This window comes from Phasianus colchicus, chromosome 5, assembly GCF_987193195.1.
Source record: "Phasianus colchicus chromosome 5, bPhaCol1.hap1.1, whole genome shotgun sequence".
Taxonomy (NCBI): Eukaryota; Metazoa; Chordata; class Aves; order Galliformes; family Phasianidae; genus Phasianus; species Phasianus colchicus.
The window spans coordinates 12,709,961-12,734,712 of NC_143440.1; the positions used below are offsets into that span (position 1 = coordinate 12,709,961).

Below are 24,752 nucleotides of genomic sequence, written 5' to 3' on the forward strand. Positions count from 1 at the left end.
CAGATGGTTACAAAATCAAGTAACTGAATGAAACTCACAAGGCACACATAATGAGGGTTAATTATATTCATGTGTTGCAATCGAATTTATGATCACACAGAATTTCAGCTCCAGTAACAATTATGCAGAAATAATTATGCAGACGTAGCAGATCCTTGTGCATAAAGAAAGAAATACGTTGCAATGATATTAAGGTGGCAAGACGTGATAAACACGTATATCAGTAGCACTATAAGCTGTTCTAGCCTATTTGCTTTGGAAGAATATCACCATAACTATTTTCTTAAAAGTGAACTGTTTACAAATTTGATAATTTAAGTATTCACAGAAGCTCAATTCCAGTAAGATTCAAACTCGTGAACGTGACCTAGAATCTAAGTTCATTATTTAGCTCAGGAACAAAAGGGCTAAACAAACACCACGAGGCATGACACGTTTGAACATTAACTGCTGAAGAAATTATCTATTCTCAAAAAAGACACTTTTGAAGTCACCAGCTGAAATATCACTAAATAACATTTATATTCATTACCAACCAGGCCATCAATTGTTTGATTTCAAGATATCACCCCATCACCACAATAACAATCAGAGAACCAAGCCTGTAAGTGCCACTGCCACTGTCTAGCAGTACATATACCTTGTGCGTTGGCAGTACAAGCATCTTGCTTCATGTCCACTATAATAAATAGCATGGAGTTAGAGCTGAAAAAAAATCACATACGTGTGCTGAGTAACAAAACAAAACAAGAAAAAAAATTAGCAGTGTTAACTTCATTATTCAATTAAATATTTGTAGAATAGACTTCTAAAGCAAGTAAAGTTTTGAAATATAAGCTGTTTTAATTTTCTATTATTGTTCAACTACTTCAGTAACTGCATGCCATTCAAGTATTGCATGCATTTTAAGGAATGCATGCAAAGACATTTAGGTCAAGTCAAATGGATATTTCTTTCAGGTTATAAAGGTATTCTCCCTTTCCTTCTCCTTGTCAAAACCTTGGAACACCTCATACAAAGGATTTTATTACAGCACGGTGCCCTTGGTAAGGCACTGCACTCTGTACTCCAACCAATTTTCTCTGCAGGAGAAGAACGGAGAGCAGCAGTACATGATATATTCAAAAGCACCACAAGTAATATCATGAGCAACATGGCCAAGTGAACATTCCCAAGGTTTGGCCCTGGCTTTAAACCACAAAACAGACAGCTTTATTCACAAAGGAGACATCCAGCAACACCATGTTGTTTGGTTTGGTAATAACTGTATTTTTCCCCACAGAAAGTGATACAGTAATCAGAGAAATAAAGAGTGGATTAGGATTTACTCATTTACAGGCCAGCATACTGCTGATGAATCCCCTAACAATGCCTTAAAAAAGCTTGTGGCCAAACATGATATGTTCAGGAGCAGTTGCTCTCACTCTGTACACATCCCTCCACCGATTCCTTCCATCTCCTGCATCAGTGACTGTGAAAAGTACCATTTCTGAGACTGGATATAAACATACCACCCATTGTTATAGCAGTGCACAAGTGTAAAAGCCACGTATGACTTCGAACATTTCAAACAAGGTTTTTTACTGGTTACAAATTGAGTTAGTAGAGTGTTAATGAAAAATATTCAGTCTATTAAGCACATTCTAACAAATCTTAACTGAAGGTATTATTTTCCAAAGCCAAAAGGCAGCACCAGAAGTTAAACCTGGTTACTTTGAGAAGCGCCATTCACAGTAGACTATGAACAAAAGTCATCATTGTCGTGTCAACAAGGCGGACTGCAAGCACTTCACCCTGCAACAGGCCCTCTATTGTGCTATCCACCAGCTTTAGCAATTTGTAGTAACAATGAAGTTCTCATGGAATGTCCCTGGAATCTACTGCTTTGGATGCTGGATAGAGCTCCACTGGAAAGACTTCTATCAGCATCTCTGTAAGCCCTTACAACTCAAAGCACAATTCCCAAAATGGCATTTAATGTGTCTTGTTTTCTACAAATCTAATGCATTTTGTCCCCCCTCACACGTATGGATACAAGTTCTGTAGTGCTGTGCTGATGGAAGTGAGCAATCCTGTCATTTCTACACGTGCCTGTGTGGGAAGAGGGAGGGTATGCTTGTTTTTAAATGCAGCTAGCACAGCTTGTCATCATTCCCAGACTCTAGATTTAGAGCACAAAGGGTTTTGAAAAAGTGCTTTATTGACTGTATGAGATCCAAGGCATGCATGTGTCTACAGGCACATACATCTGTTGCATAGGTGTACAGCTCTGGATTTCTACCAGCTTTCCTGCAGTTTGGAACCAATTCATGTTAGGATTTATAGCAAAGAGCAGCAGAGCTTTCATGAGTAATTCAAGCAAAGCCTCAATTAAAACTTTCAAAACAATAATTACTTGGTGCCAATTATGACAGTACCTCTTCTGCAAACACGCTTTATGAATCCACACAGGGCTAACCACAGACAGCAGAAGCTTAGCCTTAACTCACGTTTTTCTAGTTTCTTTCAAGTCACATACACAAACCCACATCTCCAGTGCTTTTTACACTTTGGATTGTTGGCCCAACATTGAAAGGAAGAGAGCTTTAGTTTGGAACTAGTTATGTTTGCACTTCTACGCGAAACCGAGCTAAACAGCTCTAAAACTGGGTGTTAATACAGTCTTACTAACAGCTAAAACATTGCTCCTAAGGAGTAAACAAAATGAGTTACCAGCACATGCACTTTCTCATTCCAACGAGATTAAAATTCCACAACAGCCTCAAAATGAAACTGTTAGAAGACACAGAAGCACTGCAAAACCCAGCTGAAAAATCTGTCAGGATATCCTTTCTTCCAGCACGTATTCAGTTTCCTATATTTTATTACTATTTTTTAGAAGCACATACATTGCAACAGTGTTTCCACATACAATAAAGTAAATAAAGCCAATAAGGTAAGTGTTCTTTTAAAGGGAAAAGAAAGCAGTGAAATAATATGATTTTTTGCAAGCAAACTACAAAAATAAACACACCATGTGCAAAGGCACATACGCTTCAGGAAAAATACGCAGCTCAATAAAAAAGAAATCCCACTAGAGAACTAGCAGCAGCAGAACTATAGAGAACATTGGCAGAAGAATGAATGCTTTTCACGATGAATCACTGCATGTCTAACCAAATAGACTTATTAAAAATTAGCATTCATGTTACTCGACTGATGTAAGAAAATCATTAGTGCCACTGTACCCTTCCACAAGAAGGAAAGCTTCAGCCATCCTTTGAATAACCATGCAGACGTGCTGCAGAACTGAACAACAACAACAGAAGCATCTGTTTTCCTGATGCAAGCTACTGACTTTTAAAGGAATGATTTAATGACAAATTTCAATTACATGTCTGGTTATTTCAGAATGTTAACTCTACAGCAAAAAATGCCAAGTGAATGATGGCTAAAAAGGTATTCCCATACCTTAAGTTTTCAAAGAGAGAGGACTGATACTTTTTTTCTAATCTAGAAAATATTCAGTGCTTTGAGATTAATAGTACAGGCTCATAATTAAAGATATAAGATGGGTTCTTTGTTTGTTTCTTGTTGCTGTTTTTTTACGTGATATGTGAATTTAATTGAGCAAAAAGTATGTTAGACAACCATCCACACTTTGCTGCGGAGAGAATTTTTGCTTCAACTTTCCAAATTTTTTAAGTTGTTTGTGTAGCACTGGCAAATGCCTTCCCACCAATCTCAGAGCATGAGCAACAGTTTACAAGGCTTCAATCTCCCCATTTTAAATAGGCAAACACACCAAATCCTACCACAATTATGCTCAGCATTCAGTGAGATCGGAAAGCCCCAGAAGATTAATTGAGCTGGCATAACAAATCCAACCTGCCAGAACAATTCATCTGGCTTCTGTGCTCCTCCCTGCTGCCGTATTTCCCGAGGGATGCTCAAAACCAGAGGTATTTCAAGTTGGATGAACTCTTCTGGCATTCTGCTCCTGCATTCTTTTTTATGAGCGGAGAGGTCCCTCATCACATGATGGTGAGACTTGGGAATGAAGGTGAACAAGTGAAGAGGCTCAGTGTGCCCTATGAGCTGCCAAGAGCCCTACTGCTCTTGTAGACACACGCACAGCCTTGCACCTGATTAAGTGAAGGCACACAGGCATCAATGCACAGAGAAGGAGCAATGGGTACAGGGCTATAGGGCTTCCTGAAATAACCTGGCTCATCCCTCTACAAAGATTGGGCACCTCCAAATTAAATGGTGAGCCAAATTTACTACGCACAGTGTACAACTCCAATTATTTCTTCCATTTACAATCTTGCTGATTAACAGTGATAAAGTGCAAACTCTATAAAATGCCTGCATGGTTGTATCTTGCATTAGCTGAAGTACTTTAGACTGCAATGCTTACAGTGCTTGCAGTTACATTTCCTCCCTTTTTATCAGTCTTCCATATGACAGAACAAACGGATACACTGCTCTTAACAGCACAACTTTTCAGGCTGAACCACACAACTAAAAAGTTACTGGTTCCAGCAACATATTCTTGCCCTGCCTGATTTAATTCTTCTCATCACTACCAGGTGATCATCTATTGAAATCTCAGTAGGTGCAGAAATCAGGAAACATTCTACTTTGAATTCTCAGACATCCAACAATTCCAGGTTAACTAGGAAAACAGAGATGTCAAACTATTCCTTTTTAAGTTATGAAACTAAGGAGGTTAGAGAAAAGAAACATCACTTCAGTCTTTATTCCCCAAGAAGGACTCACTCACAGGCACGCATGCCAAAGCCATCTATTCCCTAGCGGTAGCAGAGCCAGCACCAGGAATGCCCTCTTGTGGCACAGCCGAAGCCTGCAGAGCCCCAATTTCCTCAACTGCAAATAACACAAGAAAGCATTTCTCAGGGCTTGCTTTGAAACTAAAACGAGATACAAAGGAATACAAGAAATGGGACTAAAACTGCAGATGCTGTCCAAAGTCTGAAGAAACATTTGAACTTCATTTCTCTTCACGTTGCTTGCTTTCTTCTTCTTTGAGTGTTACTGTAAGTAGTGGGAACCTTTGGTCCTTCTTGTAAATCTGTGGGTAATCAAATTCCTGGGAAAGCTGTTCCAGGAACCAAGCCCTGTTACGGTGACAGACTCCTGAAAGAGGATTCTTCCTGCCTTTTAAAGAGCATGCGTAAAAGCAGTTTCGCTGGTCAAGTATCTATGCATTTTGACACCTCCAACAATAGGAAACGACTTGCAAGCCTGCCTCCCTCTCATCCCCACAGGCCCTGCTTCTCAGAGGTGTACCACTAAAGCCAGAGGAACAGCCAACCAACGGCAGCACAGCTATTTGTTTCCCCACAGAGCTAAGCTAACACACTACATATTTTTCTGCTAAAGAAGCGTGACTGCGAAGGCCTCCGTTCCATTATGTGAATGCAGCATCCTTTGCACAGGTTTTATTTTCGCAGCTTTTTAACTCTCCACCTGCCAACAACGCCATTAGCATAGCAGTTCACATGCAAGCAAACAGAGGGGCAAGCAGGAGAGCCTTCCAAGCACAGCCAGGCCCCAGCGGGCCGATGCCCGGCGAGGGGGGGGCCTTCACCCCGCGCCCACAATGCAGCACAGTGGCGGGCGCATTCCTGAGCCCATCGCTCTTGGTTGCATTTTCCCAAGCCGTGGGGATTCAGACCGGCTGGCGGCACGCCAGATTATTCATCAGCAGAGTCACCGGCTACTTGTTTCCATCGTCCTGCCACCAAAGGTGTTACTCCACTTTTTCAAAACGCAGTCCAAGCGGGAGTAAACGCAAGTTCAAGTTTGTAAGCACAGGAATACCAGGTTTCAGCTGGCACTTGCGTTGCAGCTGCCCAAGCCGTGCTCCCGTTTCCCTGCAGCTTGCTGCAAGGAACAGGCAGGTCAGAGAGCATTCAGCTTGACAGGAAAAACCATTTGGTTCCAAAAGGAAGCGATCCAATCAATATTTTCACCTCTGTGGAATAACTGATGACCAACAAACAACTTCACAGCCTATGATCAGCCCTCAATCAAAGCCAATGCTCAAGTGGAACATTCAACCTCAGAAAAAGAACAAAATAGTCTGATGATGTGAGTATCTGACACTTCTGTTTTCATAGAGAAACTATCCATGCTTGGGTTATAAAAAGACATTTTCCAAGTTTTAAGTTATGAGAGAAATTTGTTGGAAACACATGTTATCAAGCAATGCACATTTAAATGAAGTTATTGCTTACACTTTAGCTAAAATACTACATTACTTCATTAGTGAGAGCACAGGCAAAGTTAAAAATCATGTTTCGGACAGGTTTCACTGAGCAGTTTGTGTGCAAGTGAAACACAAGCCTTTCTGCAAAGGACCTCCCCGTGTCCTGTGATTTCATGGCACTCTGGGATCCCCTCCCCCCCAAACTGCAGAGCAACCACAGAAACACATTGCTGGCACTGAACATACAAGCAAGTTCTATGGGCAAAGCCCACTGACCGCACTGCAGAGCTCCTTGGAGAACTCAAAACTACAGAGCAGAAGGGTCAGACCGCTCCCCAGCCCAGCACAACCACGTGGGAAACCAGAGGGACCTGAGCTATCCCTATCACTCTGCTCACACAGCATTTACAGTAAGGATTCTCAAAGCAGAGAGAATCAGGAGTCATTAAGCTGAGATTTTCTAGGTATAACAGTTCAACAGCTCTTTTCTTTCCACGATCAATGAATTTTTTCACTCCACTTGAAATCAGTAGATCAATAGCCCCCTGCAGAGTTATCCTTCTCTGTCTATTTACTACACTGCAATCTTACTACCTAAAAGGAAACATTAAAAAATAGACTGAGTAAAGCCACCCATAAGAAAAAGAACAGAGACCTGATCAAGATGCCCACCTGCCAAAGTTGAGGTCTTACACAGCTTTACCTAGCTTTCCCCCATGGCTTGGGGAACATAAGAAACACATGTGCATGTACATACACCTTTGAAAAAAGAGTGCTATGGGATGGGGAAGAAGAGAAAAAGAAATCACAAAGTTTCCTTATTACCTCAGAGTAGCTGTTATGTCACACTTCAGACACCAAGCAACAGTGCAGCAGCTTTGCAGGCTTCCTCTTCACCCAGCCTCACTCAGGCACATCGTAACAACATTCTTGCCTCCGTAACCCAGCCCGGACCACCAAGTGCAGTGCTGTCCCTGGTGCCCGCAGCTTTCTGAGCCCGGCTGTCCTCTGCTCCTGGAAGGAAGTGCTCAGTTTCTGTACCCACCCATCTTGACTCACTCAGCAAGTCTCCTCTCCGGGCACCAGTTCACCCATTCAGACAGAGCACACTGTTTCCCAACCCCTAAAGGAAGTACCTCCTCATAATCCTCGAGCACTTGAATGCTAAGAAGGTTTGTCTGTCATTTACAGTTTCACTTCAGTGTGTGCATGTTTAAACAAATGGCATCAACTATTCAAGCCAGGAGTGTCCCTGTCTCAGTACTGCTGATAGAATGGAAACAGTTTCTCATCAGTAACAGCATCCACATTGTGGCTGGAACCAATTCTAGGTTCATGCAAGACTGCTGTAGATCCCTGGCTTGTTTCCAGCTACTTTGAGCTATTAAGACCATACATGAGCTATGACATTTAAGCCTCTTTAGCAGTAACCTAAGGAGACACTTATGCTTACAAGAAATCTTAATTTTTATTTTTATTTTTAAACTATAAGTACCTACTAAGCAGTAACCTGCTTTAGTGAGTTGGTCTGCCTTTTTTTCCAGCACACGTGCACTTGCTTTCCACAACAGACCATCCCTAAAACCGTTTGTCTCCTACAGGTTTTTCTTTATTTTTCAAAGAAGCATTACTGAAGGACAAACCTGTTTTTCGTGCCCTATAGAAACTGGTTTTAACACCTTTGGGAAAGGCTGGGGGAAGGGACTATCAACCTAAGACCTAGAAAGCTTTTACAGACATTCCTCTCCTGTGGTATTTCAGATTAGGTACAAATGCCTTCCTCTAATTGTTGGAGTTGTTGAGGAAAAAGCATCCATCCTGACAATTAAATACTTTGCATAAAAAGCTTCACCATAAGAGTTACCCGAGTCTGAGTATCCAGGCAGTGATAAGAGTCTTTACCCCAGTCAGTGTTAAAGGTCCAGACATCAAAAATCAAAGGAAAATTAACAGGACATCTACAACTAAAAAGCTTACTGCAAATCTGTCTGACCTTTCAACAGCTGAAAAAGCAAAAATATCGAGAAAGACTTAGAACTGCTGCTATTTTTTCAAAGCTTTTGATTAAGACACAACCTTTTTTCTTAGCATCCAGAAAAATATCTGAAGCAGAGCTACTTCCCTTACAGCCATCTGTCTCAGTGAGCAGCACGTTTGATAGTGCTGTTCTAAGAAGATAGCAAGTGCTCACTTCTGAGAGGATTTACCAAGTACGAGACAGGAAAAAAAGCTCCCACCATACAAACCCTCACACGTGGTCCTGCTTGAGCTTTCTGAAGAATTTGTAGTGCTTTTCTTTTCTTTTTGGAGGAAGAGGTGGTAGCTACATCACTTGTAAATTTTAACATAGACTCATTCAAAAGCATCTGAACACCAACTGATTGGATGTCATTTCCAACAGGTATCATTCTTACTAAGGTTTCAATCTTACCAGATTGCAATCTCCGTTAAAAAATGGTAGCCGATATAAATGCATTTGCTGTCCTACATACAATGACATGGGGGAAGAAAAAAAAAAACAACACTTGAAAATTTTCTTACATATCTAAAATTCTGGGTTTTGTGTTAGTTGTTGGTGGGTTTTTTCCCCCTTAATAGCAAATGAAATGCAATGGCATGCTTTTAGGAGTTGATGTGCAATCCTGCACAAATTTTTCCTACACAAATCTATCCTACAGTATCAGAAACCACATTTTAACAAGTTAACTTGCCCATAACATATGGGGAATAAGTGATTCTTGTACCTCTGAACTACTTTCCAAAGTTTGTTCAATGCTTTAGTTTCCGGGCAGGCACAGTGAAAAGATTTCCTCTTCTTATTCAGCTATGTCAGAAGCTCATAAGAACTACAGGAAAACACTTAAGTTCCTTTTTCTATGGACAATTTATGACCAGTAGGAACAGAAGCCCATAATCAGCCCAAAATTGGAACGCAACGCATCAAGATTTACTATTTACAATGATCTGAAGCACTTATTAAAAAATCCATCAAGACATTTTAAAATCTATTTCTTCACCTACTAATAAGACATTTTATTTTAGCTCAATTCACAAATGAAATTCAATTGGGATCCACAGGTTTTCTGCTACGACTTAAATTGATTTCAGAACTCTATTCCATATCACCAAATCCATTTCTGGAAACACAGATCCAGCACAAAACGCCTACTGAAGGATTTCTTAAGCCATATTCAGAAGAATTCAAAACATCACAGAAACGTGTCCATGTAAGTGAAACTATTTCAATTGTCAAGCTGAGTAAATTTCACAGACAGAAGTAGTTCTGCTCATGAAGATGGCAATTCTGACTAATGCTAAATTCTACCATCTCCACTTAACACACAAAAAGTAATTTGTTTGATTATTAGACAGAAATTGTTTGTGTCTACCCTACAGGTAGATAAAAGCTTCCAGGAAGGCTGGTTGTTCTTACACACATCCATCCCTACAAGGCAGGACTGGATGTTTCCTAATCATTTATTTTGTATCTGATGAGCACAACTGAACCTAAGGAAAGACAGGACCCTATGGAGAAGCAAGCACACTACTTTCAAATCAGCTGTAATCATATGGGCTCCAATAACACTGCTGTTCCACTCTAATTATTCACATGGGCACTTTTTGGAGATGACAGCACTCAGAAGCCATACCTTCATAGCTGTAGTCACCTCCCCAGAAGACAAGCCTTATACTGCAATTTAGTGTTCTCACTGCAACCAGATGTAATGGAATATCGAGTTAATTGGCAAGGAGGCAGCTGAGCTGAATGAATAAAACACAAAAATAAGTAATACAATAGAATTGTAATACAATTTCTAATCTTTGCAGCAATCAGATTTCTATGTGACTGCAGAACCAGAATACTTTTGAGAGAACACTAAATAATTTTGTTCAATTAATCCAACAGAGAACCACTCTCCATTTACCTCTTCACTTACATGTTTTTACAGAATGCTGAAATTCACAAGAGCAGCATTCTCAGCATGTTTCTCTAAATCAGTTTCACCCCAAACCATTCGGCAGACCTGACAACAGGTGGAAACGTGTTCGTTATCAGTTACAGAACTCCTAAAGGTGAGATGAAAGGAGGAAAGGTTAATTCACCGTTTACATTCTACAAAAAGACAAGAACTGTCTGTGTTGAACTTCATTCCTAAACCGACTGCATTACCTACATTTGGACCATCATTTTACTCAGATCATTAGCAGGCCTCCTGATTGTGCTTCTTATCGTGCAAATCTTTAAAAATTCATCAAAGATAAAACGTCTGACATTTTGTTTCTACAGGAAGCAAACAAATATTCACTTGCAGGCTGTTATATGTAAAAATAATTTCCTATTCCCACATAAAAAGTTTAACGTACCTCATTGTGGTTACAGAAGCCACTCTGAAAACAGCTGCCAGACAGCCTAAACAAATTTAAGTCTTCTCATTGTCCTACACAAATAGAACTCTCTTCTGTACATCAATAATTCAAAAATTCTTGTAGCCTTATTCCAGATGTGACTTAAAAACACAATCTGTGGCTGCTTCTTCGTAAAAGATTTCAGGCAGTGCTTTAACTAAGTTTAACCTCTACATCCACAGCTCAGCTGTCTTCCAACCACAGCAAAGCAGGAAGAGCACGCTGCTCATCACACATTCTCTGCATCTCCTGACAAAGCCACTAACACTTCACATTTATCCGAAAGAGAAGCTACCACCACAATACAAAACTTGGTATGATTTGTAAACCTCTTGGCAAGGACTCCCCTGCATCAATATGACAGTTCCTGCCTAACAAACAGCAGGTATCACCACTGACATCCAACTGCCATAAAAATCCATCAGCAAAATCTGAATTTTATGCCACATAATCGCATACTGAAGAAAATGCCACCCATGGAAATATACAGGAAATCAGAAAAAGCAACTGTTTTATTTCGCTGTCAAATAGCACTGTCATACCCCTTGGTAATTCAGTCTTCTTTCTCCCACTGTGGTTCCAATACTTTCTCAGACAACTCAGTACTCTCCAGGGTTCAGAAATGCAACTCTGAAGAAAGGCTTTGTTGGAGCCGTAGACACCCAGCTTCCCAAACAAGACAGTTTTAAGAGAAAGTAATAAACAGCCACCAACACTGAGGAACATCTGTTATACTGACACTAACACCTGATGAAATTAAGATTTATCACGTTGCATTTCAACTGAGAGGGCTAAATACAATGAAAAATAAGTACACCAAAGCCTGATTTGGTGTCTGTAATGTTTGTTTTTTTTAAATGGTTTTATACAGTGGCTTCACATGCAAGAAGTTGAAAAGTTACTGTGGGTTTTCTGTTTGTGGGCTTGTTTTTTGTAAATGAGTTCAGCTGTGACTCACTGCATGAGTAACTCCAGCAGCAAAAGGAAGGGGCTGAGACTATTCACAACTGAATACTGAGCCAAGGCACACAGGCACTGAAGGAATAAATCTTATCGCTCTCTGAAAATATTTCAGGTATTCAAGTATGCCTGTGCTACCAAGGAAAAGCACAGAAGTAGCACTTGAAGAACAGCATCTTCCAAAGACGTGCGAGGAAGGAAATAAAGACACTGCTCCCAGTCACTTGACAAAACCATTGTCTTAAATGGAAAGCAAGCAGAAAAAAAATCTCACTTTAAGAAACGGTGTGTTGGCAACAGAACCTCTTTTTACAACGTAAAATAACTACTAAGAGTATATGAAGTACCAGTTTAAAATAAATAAATAAAAAGTTACATTTGTAAGAGCAGTTGTCCTGAGACAGCAACAATAAACAACGACTAGCTGATGATAGCTGTCATCTAAGAAAAGGGGGGTTTCATTACTTTGCAGCTAACTGCAGTTAATTTTAATTCAGTCCAGGCAATTCAACGTGGTTTTGAACCAACACATCCTCTGTGGAACAACTGCTTACATCCACATGTGGGCTATCTAAACTCCCCGTGCAAACAGCTGGTGTTATGATGCCTGATCTTCAGAAGAATATACTGAAAAGATTAATGCTGCTTTACCAATCAGTGAATCACACCCAGTAGTACAGTTCTGTCTGCTGATACGCTTTAACATTCTGAGCAGATCTATGCTGTTATGTCCAACTTCTTCCTCTTTGATCTAAAGTAGGCACTGAACTCAGAGATTCACCTGCAGAGCACACATTTCAAACACCTAAAAATTAGCTTTTAAACATACCTATTGAAAAACAAAGAAACAGACAACCCACTCACCATTGGCCTTTTGATCTCTGATCTATTGTGGCTGATAAGCAAACAGTGCCCCCAGTTCTTCTCCATTCTACTGACACCAACATCTTAAGTCAATCAAAAGGAGTCATTCTTCCACCCAGAAAAAGGGGCAGAGAAATACCACTGACATGAAAGTTCCTGCTCCGCCATTTTGCTAATTTGAAGATAACTGTGAAAATATGGCATTTTGAAACAAATACACAGCTTGCAAAAAGCCATTAACTCCATGTTTTTTCAGATGAAACAAAGTAGAAAACCACTAGCAGCTTTGCTGCTTTGTCGTATTTCACCACACAGAGCTCCTGGAAAAATCACCTGCATGTTGCAATACTGACATCTGTTTACAGAAAGCTCAATACTCTGCTCTTAGTTTGGCCTTCAGGAAGAGAATAAAAACCATAATAATGCTTGACATAGCATCGTAAATTAAATTTAGTATTACTCCAATACATCAGAGTACCCAAAACTTATTCACAACTTTTTGGTTGAGGTTTTGGGGTTTTTTTTGTTTTTTTTTTTTAGACTAAAGATAGAACCTTTAGAATACAGATAAGCAACAAGAAACGTAAGGGCTTAAACCTCCAAGAAGAAAAGCATGTTCCTACAACTGATAGCACACTTCTCTACCTGTCTAGACAAGCCAGCGATGTTCTTGCCAAGCATACATGGCAGACAATCAAGAAAAGAGAAAAAAAATAAATAAAGGCTGGGAGCTTAACCAGATTCTTCTTGGATTTTAACTTCTTTAATTAGCAATCTGCATTCAGATGAGAAGTTCTGTTTCTAAGGACAGCAGCACCTCAGAGCAGACTTTTTTTAAATAGTCTAATAATGCTGCAGGAAAAGACAATTAAGCTACAAGCAGGATGAGGTTTTAGCTCCGTCCTTTATTGTTAACCAAGCCAAGGGCATAAAAATAAAAAAAAATTTAAGAAGCACATCTGGGAGGCAAAGTCAAATTAAATTTGATTCAGCAGCAAATTTGAATGTACAGCCATACTAGATAGTATCAGATATGGTATTAGTAAATGTGACTCTGCATTATTGCTTTTTGCAAGGTTGCAGCACTACAATACTAATGCAACATACACTTCTTTGGTACAGATGAAGTAAGTATTCGAGACAATGGCCAACTCTGATCAGTTGAGAAATCAAAACTCATTTTAGAACAACCCACCTGTAGCAAACAGAAGGTTTGGGAAATGCAGGGCACAGAATCAGGGAGAAAAGCCTGCACCCAAGTACTTCACAGCACACACTTCTCCCTTTGCTGAAGCACTTGTTTAGTACAAGGCTGTTCAGTATTGCCAGGCTCATCTGGAAAATGTACTTCTTCATTTTCTCCATCATAAAATACAAAAACATCTTACATGAGATATTGGTCTGCAAGTAAGTAATCCTTTAAACTATGTCCAGTTGCTGGAGAGTTCAATGCCTGCTGGCAGACTGGAGAAGCAACTTCCTTCAGTAAAATATGTCTTATTAAAACCAAGCCGTACCAAATATTTTAAATTATATATATGTATATATTTGCAATAAACAAAGCCAAATTAAGTGTTGAATAGATTATGTTTGCTCACCTGATGTGGGAGGCATACTATACACTTCTAAAAGTGGTCTAAAATGTAACACAGGTTTCAAAAAGCTGTTTTTTAAAACTAGGGCTATACCTGTATATTGCAATTGTGTATATTCCTCATCTTTACAGCAAGACTTTCAGAACCACTGCAACCCCCACTGCAATATACCTGATACAGACATGTGGTCACACACACACAATCTCAGAGAATGCAGAATTCTTGCTCTGGGAATGAGGATAAATGGTTGAAGTTTTTCTGACCAACTCATGTTAAACATACAAGAAAGTGTACTGAAAGAAAGGTGCACAGTGGATACCAGCAGCTCTGGAACCAAGTTTTACCCTTGTTTCTCTGAGCTACAGACATAAGTCAGTTGTATAACCTGAAACGGAACAAAAGAATGTTCCTTTATTTCCCAGAAGCACTCAACACTCAAACAGCATCTGAAGTTAATAGGAATTATGCTTTAAATATATGTAACCCTCACTTTCCTCCTCAGGTAGTCAAAGTTCAGTTTTCCCAACAGCTAAATGTGTATTTTGGAAGAAAGGCAAACAAGGGCCGACAAACCAAGCTAAGTACCTTTTGGTGCAGCCATGCTTCAAAAACAAACAAAAACTGGCACCTCCCCCTATGCACTCATCCTCCCCATCAGGGAATGCACACAATGCTCCTCTTCATATACACCACAGAACCAAACCACACGTGCTATTCTCCCTGTGCAAAGTTCCCAGCCTGCTCTTCTAGAAGACACCCTGCACCAACCTCTCTCCCTCCTTTCTCTGAGAGCTACCAAGTACTTCTTCTGCTGTCTGCAATTTTTAGCAACCTCTGCCTGAGTACAAATCTGTCAGCATTTACTTCACTTTTTAATGAGTGATTTCTCATTTTAACCATCGACAAGGAGGAGATGTACGTGTTGCCCTAACTTGAATGAAATGCAGCTGCTGTACCTACCCAGCACACCCAAGATTCCCATTGCAGTTTTGCTCACCAGCCAAAATTGATTAAAAAAAGCCATGTGCTCAAGCTTGGAGCTGGAGATCAAAGGGCATCAAGAGACTGAGAAACAGCTATAGACAGCACAGCTTACTTTATATAGCTCTTCTTCTCCACACTGCCCGAATAGGCCACTTTTTAGACTGGCAAGCACAAGAACGCAGGCAGGCTCAGCCCCAGGCCGGCAGCTCCTCCCCCGCTCCCACCTCGCACCCGTGAGCCAGCAGATGCCGCTACAGACCGCCCGGCACTGCTGCGAATGCACGACTTTTCTCCCCTCCTATCCCAACACAAAATCCAACTCCAGCATTTTTCTTCCACCTCTTAATTTCACACCTCCCATACGAATTATTTCGATGAAGACCAGTCCCCGCAGGAACAGGTTCCAGCAACGAATCGCAACCTGCAGGCTGCTGCACACAGACATTTAGCCAAATGACGGCCTCGACTACTGCTGTGGAACCACATTTCTTCCCCCAAAAGTTTCTCTGGGACACTTCAGAGCACGTGGTCCTTTCATTCAGCCAGAGACCATCCTCAGGTTCCCTACTGGCAGTGCAAATGGCTGGGGATCACCTACAGCCTGCAGCAGGCAAATCCAAGCTCCTGCACGGTTTCCAGCAACACGGTATCTGCATATATGCTTGGCAGAGCAGAATCCCAGTTACAAACACAGATTTCAGTTTGCCGCTCACCACTTTGGTGTTCTTCCCATTTTTGGTATTTCATAGGATGGCTTGGGTTAGAAGGGACCTCGAAATCATCCAGTTCCAACCCACCTGCCACACACAGGATTGCCACCCACTAAATCAGATGTAGATTTATATCCAAGTAATACATACCATGCTTTTTTCCTATATACAAGAGGGGGGGGGAAAAGGCACTATTAAGAGTTTTAAGAGCTACCCATACAAGTGTCCAAATAGATATTACCCAGTGAAAAACTGATTTTGGAAATCCATCAACAAAAGGTCAACTTCAGCTATTTCGGTGCTGACTGCTGTTTGCCTATTCCTAACTTTACAACTTGAATGCAATATTACCTTTGTGATATGCAGTACTAATGTGGCATTTTCTCCTTCCTGAGAAAGCATGTTGGCCAAGCCTACCAGCTCGGATCAGCAGCCCAGCCACCTGAAGCAAACAGCAGCAAGTGTTGCAGGTGCTCATTCAATCCCCTGTATGTTTAGCAACATTCTTCCTGCAGTGACTCCAACATCAAGCACTTGCCCAACATACACAATATATTTCATAAGCATCAGCAGAGAAAATAAACCAGGAGAGAGGTGAATGAGTAGTGCAAGCCTTCACAGGCACTTGAAGTCAGAAAGTGAAACGTCTATGATACTGTTAGGCAAAGAAACGTTTGAACCTCTGACCAATCCTAAATCAGTATTCCTCTAAAAATGGATGAAAGGCTGGCAAGCCAAGCCAACCAAACACTTTTTGTTAGGAGAAACTTGTTTTCCACACATTTTTGTCACTCAAAGAAAAGAGGAAATATGTCACAGGGGATGATACAAGTCTCACAGCTCAGAGGCAAAGGTGACCACACTGCAACCTCTCATAACTGATATCTGTACTGAGTCGAGCTAATGATGTTGTCTCTTTCTGATTAACAGTAACAAAGATGCTGAGGTTTTGTATACATGGAAAGACACTTAAAAGCATACAAAAAGTTACCCTATTCCTCTCCTCGGGGCAAGCTATCTAAGTTGCAAATAAGCTGCAAAAGTGAGATTTTATCTAAAGCACCAAGTGGAGATCCAAAAAGATCAGTTTCTACATCATTTATTTAGTGGTTCTAGGCTAAAAGGCAGGACTACACTGGTAGGATGTGCTGCTATCAAGAAAATTTGAAAAATAATTTGTACAGAGAAAACCACTCAGAAAGATCTGGGTGTGCAGAAGTGGGAAGAACCAGAATGCAGCATCCTACACGACTTCCTTGTACAAACAACAGTCCTAAAAGTTAAAGCAGCAAAGGAAAATAAAGTTTGGGATGCATCAGTCAATTGGCAGCACTCACACACTGTCAGCGTAGGTGTCTTTCCCAAAAAGGCAAACAAGTTCTCATGCAGAAAGCAAAGAAGTTCCTAAAGCCAGAAAGTCCATAAAGCACTTCTGCAACAAAGATGACTGACTTCATGTTACAAAAACTGCAGAGAAGTGCTTATCAACTTTTGTTTCACTATATGCTGCTTCAGGACCGCCCAGAGTACTGGCAAAAAGAATAAAGACATGGAAGTAAATAAACATCAAACTGATTACTTTTAAAAATCAAAAACAGCTCACATCCAACACTCAGCCTAACATTTTGACTGCTGCCATTCTAAAAACTAAGTTATGCAAGTGGAGTTGGCCAACATATTTAAATATTTGACACCATGTCCCACACAAAATTAATTAAATTACAACCAATATAAGACCTAGAAGAGAGAGAAAGAAGTAAATCAAAGAGGAGATACAACAGCTCACACTTAAAGTGGAAATTACGGCAAGAGAGACGGGCAGCTCGCAGCATTCCTCCCAGCCCCATTCAATAAATTAGTAATTAAGGAGCAAGAACTGAGTGCGAGCTCGTGAAACGTCTGTGGATGACACCCGACTGCAAACTATCAGCAGTTAAAAGAGGCAGTTAATGAAGAGCTCCCGGTTTCTGTGAACTGGAGTGCTATAAAACGGAACAGGACGAGATGTGAAATCATGCACTAAGGGACCAGCAGCCTTTCTGTTCTGTAAGCTGAGAACTCGTCACGTGGGAGCAACACAGGAGCGAGGAACAGAGCAGTGAGCTATGGAAATCCCTGCCTAAGGACGCTGGACTTCATGTGAGCAAAAGAGGGGCTCGGCGTGCTCATGGGAAAAAGAGAAAAGCAGAGAAAATCCACGTGGCTCCAGGGCCTCTGAGAGGGGCAGCGTGCAGGGAAGCATCACTGCTGCAAAAGATGCTACGTCAGGTGAACCTCAAGTGGTACGGCTGAACGTTTTCCCATCCAAAACTGCTGTTGCTCTCACAGAAGTTCTTCTTGACTAAAGGATGGCAAAGTTTATTGGGCTGCTGCATAAAACATACACTCCCTTTGGTAACAAATGCTTCATTTTCTGAAGCAGCTCCAAAGCTGAAGAACGCTGTTAACACCAGTTAGGACAACGTACGAGCGTAGTTCAGAAAGCGAAAAGTTTTATAGCCGTCTGACACAAAAAGCCTCCCACACAAAGCAGCTGGGACCAAAGCGCCGCCGGGGCTTCTCCGCGTCAGCCATACAGGCACGGAGGGGCTCTTCAGCACGAGCCGCAGCCGCCCAGCCCCGCGCTGCCGCCCCTCACGCAAGCAAGCAGCGCCCTCAGGCCGGAGCGATGCCGCCGCCCGCCCCGCGCCCGCACACGCAGCGCCCACACAGCCGGCGCGGGGCCGGGAGCGCTCCACCTGCCGCGAGCCGCGCTCCTCACTACCAGGAAGGTAGGGGGAGGAAAAAACAAACAAACGCACGCACACACAAAAAAGCCAAGCAACCAAGCAGCCGGCCGGGGGAAACCTGTTGCCGGCCGCTCCGAAGGAGCCGCCGCAGCCCCGCGCTTTCCCCAACTTTCCCCATCCCGCGTCCCGCAGCTCTCCGCGCGGAGCGGCCCGCAGCCCCGCGCCGCAGCACTCACTCGATGAAGTAGCTGGCGCCCTCCTCCGAGAAGCCCTCCTCCCAGCCGCGGGGCAGGTCTGCGGGGACAGAGACACGGCGGGCGGTGAGCGCGCGGCCCGCGACCCTCGGGGCGGGGGAGGACGGGGGGGGGGAGGGGGGCGGGGGACGCGAGCACCCACCGGAGCGGATCATGTGTCCCGAGTTGACGGGCTCCCCGGTGCGCGGGTGCAGCCAGGTGGTGCTGCGGCTCAGGTCGCTGCGGGGGAGAGGCGGAAACGCGCACCTGTTAGCGGCGGGAAGCGGGCGGGCGCGCGGCCCCCCCCCCGCCCCTTCTCCCGCCGTCCCCTTACTCGATGAAGAAGACGCGGCCGTCCCTGCAGACGCCGTAGGACCAGTGCTCAGGTAGCGCGTCCCGCCCCGCCGCCGCCGCCGCCATGTTCGCCGTGCGCGCGGCCGGCCGGCCGGCCGGCCGGGGAGGGGGTGTGCGGGCGGGCGGGCGGCCGGCGCTCGGCGCCCAGTGCCCGGCTCTGCTCCGCAGCGCCACCGCGGCCGCCGCCGGAGGCGCGGCGTCCCGGAGCGGGCGGGGGGCGACGCCTCCCGGCCTCGGGAGGCGAGGCGGCCGCGGTCCTTTGTCCGCCGGCGGGAGAGGCGGCATCCCCGCGGGCGGCCGTGGCTGCGGCGCGTCCCGCCCCGCGCTGCCTCCCGGCGCTCGCCAGAAGGCGGCGGGACGGGAAGGGCAGGTGTGGGCTTCGCGCTGCGTCCCGGGATGCCTCCCGCCGATGGAAAAGCACGAGGGGGGGAAAAGGGGCTGAAAGCCGCGGGGAGGGTGCCAGCTCTCCAGCACTACGGCAGCTCCTGTTGGTCGTGCACCCGGCACACCGGGCACCGAGACGGGTGCGATGGGATGGGATGGATGGGAGAAATGGGATGGGAGAAATGGGATGGGGCCCTCTGTCCCTTCAGCCCCTTCTGGAGAGGATGATACCGTTCTAGGCCAGACGGTTCAGAACGCGCAGTACTTGAGACGCAATGCAGGATGCAACCAGAAAGTGGTTTGGTTGCACGTGGGCTCCAATTCTACCTTGGAAGGGATTTGGTGAAAGTCTGTCAGAGTCCTGCAGCTGCAGAACTGCCTCTAACTTCAACAGAACGACAACCTTGATGTTCCATCATCATGATGCTCTTCCTCAGCGTTTCCCTCTTCCAGCAATTCAGTTTGGGTTCATCCTCCTCGATGAAGGAGCCTTCCAACCCTCTGTCCTACGTCAGAATTTCATTCAAAACTTGTAAGCCCAAAACTTCTGTGCTGCTTTTCTTTGAAACGTTATCACTTTTGAGGCTCTCTGGCAAGGCTGAGATGAGAAGCAAGTTGTCACGTAACAAAGTACCCGCAGTAAGTTTGGTTCTTTTGCAACTACAGGAGTAAAACAAACACACATTTCAGAAGTGTCATTATGTGTTAAATCTGCCCAGAAGAACCTCCTGCTTTGACAGATGAACTTACCTTGGTGCCATGAAGCACTCTCTCATGCATAAACTCTTTTACTTAGCTGTTAACTCCATGGTGCATTGGCCACTGGATCACCAAGCAGCCTGTGGCAAAGTGATCCTAATGCTCATCTTACCTGAAGTGTGTATAGAGAATCACCTCCTTTTGTTTGCTTTGAACTTGGTTCCTATGTCACTGATTTTCCTCAGTTCTCACAATGAAAGAGTCGAACCTTCTTCAGGGTCAACACAGGTTATAGACCAAGTTTCTCAGGCCTTTGGGTAGGACCTGAACACCTCAAAAGACAGGAATTCTGCAGCCTGGCTTGGAAACTTATTCACCATGTTGTGATGAAAATGCTTTCCCTCGTATCAAACGAGAAGCTACCCTGTTTTAATTTATGATCCTTGACATATAACCAAATCTTGAGTTGATGCATCATTGTAGGCATATGTTGCAGGTACTTACACCTCTTAATTTCAGATATAGTGTTTAAAAGCCATGCTCTGTTATAGAAACTTGTAGAGTTCTAATCTAAATTTAAGATCAAGATGAGAATGTAATCTAAATTCAGACATTTACAGCCTAACTTTTGCTGCCTCATCATCAGGAGGCAGGTTTGTGATTTAGAGCAGTGGAGCAAGAATACCTCCAGGCATCATTCAGTAAGAAGATTACCAAATTCTTCTGGTTTTTGTTCCCCCCCCCCTGCATATAGCTAATGCTCAAGCTCTGGTTCCAGTCCTTCCTGGCTGATCTCAGACACATTTATTTTCTGTTGCATCTCATTCATACCTCTCACAGGGCGCTACCTGGAATAAGCTATGTGGGGTTAAATTGGGAGTTTCAGGCCATAATAGCAGGAACTTGGCTAAAAGAAGTGAAATATGCTGTTCAACAAATGAAGGGTCTAATAAAAGCTAAGAGTTTCCAGGCTTCCATTGTTGATAATGGAAAGAGATTTGCCAAGGTCCCTGAATATTACTGCATGTTTGAACCCATGTTTGACAGCTTTATCTGAATGCATTCCTAGAGTTACTTGCTCTGTCAGCATCCCCAGGAAGCACTTTTTTGTATATATGACTTCCATTAAGTTTTTTTCTGCCTTGAGAGTGACATATTTTAAAACATACACTAAAATCTGTATGTAGACTTTGCTATTTCCAGAATAAAATCAAACAATAGAATACAAGCATCCTTTTATCTCATTCCTTTCTTTTCAGCCCTTTCCCTTATAATCCAGCTTTATTGATCGCCCTTTCAGAGCCAATATCCCAATCTAGTTTATGTTCTTGCCCATTTTTACATTATTCCCATCTGCTCCCACGTTTCCCTGCTCTTTTCAACCCTTCATATCCTATAACTTCTCAACTAAAGATGCAATAAGAATCTGGAAATAACACTGGAAACACTATGTAAGAATCTCTAACCAAAAAATCTGAAAGCATGATTAAGTCACAATTACAGCCAGTGTCTACGAAGCTACAGAATCATAGCTGGATTTCATGCTGCCATGTACTTTAATGATCTATTTCCTATTCTTCTGAGAATTGAATATAATTGAATTCAGTGGTCTCAGAGGTCAAAAGCTGCTGCTGTTTCGGGAAACTCTGATACTCAGAAAAGCCTGCTAGGAATGACTTTTTTTTTAAAGGACAAGCACAACCTATAAAAGGTGAGAGGCCAAAGGTGGAGCATTTGAGAAGCAGCGAGTCTGAATTAATAAATCTTGATTAAGAAAGCTCTTAAGCCATAGTTGTAAAATGTGTGCAGTGTGCCTTTCAGCATGATTTGTGAGCTCTGCTCAGCACAGCTGAGAATTAAAATGACAAAAAGTTTCATAGTGAGACATTAATTTGCAAGGCCATTTTGGAGCAGTTTGTCCAATTCTTTTTCTCATTACATTCAGAGGTTGTGTAACTGAATTGTTCTTCAAGATTGTGCAGTGAGATTCCCATCCAGCAGTGACAAGTGCTTAAGAGACCAGAAATCAAAACACAGTCTTACGGGCAGAAGGATATGTTAATCATACAATAGGGAAACATGACAGATCTCAGAGAATTAAGGGAAATCTGTCTTCCAGAAAAATCTCTGATGCTGTTTTGCCAAAACTGCAATGCTGTTTCAACTGAAGAAGGAATTTCACTGAGGAACAGCTATGGTTTATTCATTCAAATTAAGGAAATTTCAGTTTTCACTACTGAACTTTCAAAAGTGGAATGGGAAAAAATCATCTCAGATAACAGCACTAATAATCCCCAAATAGTACAATAGGAGATTTGTCTGTGCACTACATGATTGCCAGAGGTCCCTTCCAGCCCCTATGACTGTAATTTGAAAAAAAATAAGATTTTTAGAGCCTGATTCTCTTGCAGTAGATTAAGAGGTTTCCCTAAATTTCCCTGGGACTAGTGTCAGCCAAAAGTACCAGGAGATAAATATATCTCATATAGAAAGATTAAACAATATCAAATCTATTACTGAGGAAATTCCAACGATGGGAAAAAGAATTACTCATATTCCTGGGCAATGGAAAGAATATAAACAAATTCAAATTGTAAGCACAGTTCCTCTGAGAACGTTATGGAGCATGGCAGATACTGTGCAAGAGTATTATTCAGGCTCACTCTATCGCTGTGCTGCATGGTCTGACTGATGACTGCACAGAAGGATCAGCTGAGGCTGTAACGCTGCAAGCAAGACAGATGGGAAAATGACATTGAGAAGGCAACGCTCGTGCTGCATAACAAATCCACGCTTCTCCTTCCAAAACGTGCTGAACTCTCCAAGGAGTAAGAAAAATGGTAATTGTCCTCAGTTAAAAGGTTTTCTATTCCAAAGCACTGTCAGTATTTAGAATTGCATTTGTGCTAAAAGCACCTCTGTGGAATCCAGGAGGTATCTTCAAAACAATTTTACCTGTTTGTGTTTCCTGTACAAGACTTCTTCATTTGTAAAGACATCCAGCTGATTTACTTTTTAGATGCTAATATTTGAATATATCCAATTATCTCGCTTACCTGAATATCCCATGGCCCAGAAGATTTATATTTCAGGAACCAAGCTGAGCTTGTCCCCTAAAATGCACAAAAATGCATGTGAAAGCAAAAATGAATGAATACATTTCCTAATGACTCTGCCAATTTACAATTTACAATTTCCTGTCACACCAGCTTTTATGATTACTATATTTAACACACTTTTATCAGTTCTTCTCTTCATTTTCCCTCTATTTCATTTCCTAAAGTCCCAATAATTTACATACCTCGTGCCTGAAATTCTTCAACTAAAATATATTTGGTAATCAATAATTAAACTAAAGAAGAAACAGTCACAATTTTGTCATTGTACACATAGTTCCAAAATAACATCAGTGACTGTAGTGATCTGACTGCACAGCGTTCAATTTATTTGTAGAAGAGAAAAATGCATGAAGAATGCAGAAGAGCAATTGCATGCCAAAGTACAGGGTCATTTACAGAAATGTAAGCAAGGCTTCTATAAGGACGAGTCGAGGGTCTTTTTCATATTTTTTTGGCAAAGGATGCTGCATGTCTGGCAACCCTGAGAAGCCCTCAGTTCAATATTTATACATCTGCGACTGTCAGCATTTGGTTCATTTCAAAGCAGACACCTCAAGTGTGTCATCACACAGCCATGGGCACTTGCGTGGGAAGAGGAGATGCTTTTGTAAGAAAAGGAACAAACTCAAAGTTAGATGTCTCTAGGTGACCTTCTGAGACTAACAACTTACAGTTTTGAATCCTGCTATTGAATTCACAGAGGTTTTCTCAATGACCAAGCAGTTCTCCCTCCTTCCTCCAACGTGAGGCACATCTCAGCCAAAGTTTTTTCCCCAGCTTCAAGCCCACTGTTCTGCATAATCACTCATGGCTGATGTTACCCTTTTCCAGCACCTCTGGCTATGGTCATTACCATATTTACCATCTTTGCAACTGTTGCTGCACCCAGGGCAAGCACAACATCACATACCATCAGTACTCTTCGCTATGGTATTTTTTCTAAACTAAAGAGCACGAACTCACTATCCAGGCTCCTCCTTGTCTGCATTATAACACCCAAAATGCCTCCTTGGAGTCCCCTCAATAGCAATGTCTGCACAAAACTCCAGACTAGATTCAATTTTAGTGTTTTTTGCCCAGCCTTTCCTGAGGTGGTGTTTTCTCAGCAGGCTCGTAACTCACTGAGGTTTCAGCCTTCTTTCAAATTAAGTTTTTGCCAGGCAGAGCAATCTCTTCCCACTGTTCCATTTTCAAAGACTCCTTTGCAAAAGACTCTAAGATTTTGGTTACCTTCTGGCTCCAGGAGGAGGAGATTACTGAGGGGTGACCAGGCTTCACTTTTCTTACAGTGTACATACCTCATCACAGGTTTCCCAAAATCCGACTTCTTTTCTGTTTCTTCCAGCTTTCCATTACAAGCCTAGAAAACCTCTTGCCAATCCTCCGCATCTGTCTTTTCTCTTCCTGTGCTGGACTCAGGTCTGTCTTTGGTTTTCCAGTCTCCTGTTATGTACCTGTATCTCCCCCACCCCTAAGCTTCGATGGTTTGATACAGTGATC

General features: G+C 42.6%; 1 protein-coding gene across 2 annotated transcripts in view; it reads right to left on the minus strand.

Moving 5' to 3' along the window:
- The window catches only part of PLEKHA7 (pleckstrin homology domain containing A7), a 139,960-nt gene extending 120,794 nt beyond the window's left edge, over positions 1-19,166 (minus strand). The window contains exons 1-3 of one of the 2 annotated variants that reach the window (XM_090140522.1): positions 19,031-19,143; positions 18,860-18,936; positions 18,700-18,757 (exon numbers count right to left, since the gene is read on the minus strand). In XM_090140522.1, coding sequence (XP_089996648.1) covers positions 18,700-18,757; positions 18,860-18,936; positions 19,031-19,116 — 221 coding nt within the window. In that variant the 5' untranslated portion in view covers positions 19,117-19,143. Of the gene's footprint in view, positions 1-18,699; positions 18,758-18,859; positions 18,937-19,030 lie in introns of both variants that reach the window. The other variant, XM_090140521.1, reaches the window with a different exon arrangement.
- Between the last annotated feature and the right edge of the window lie 5,586 nt (positions 19,167-24,752).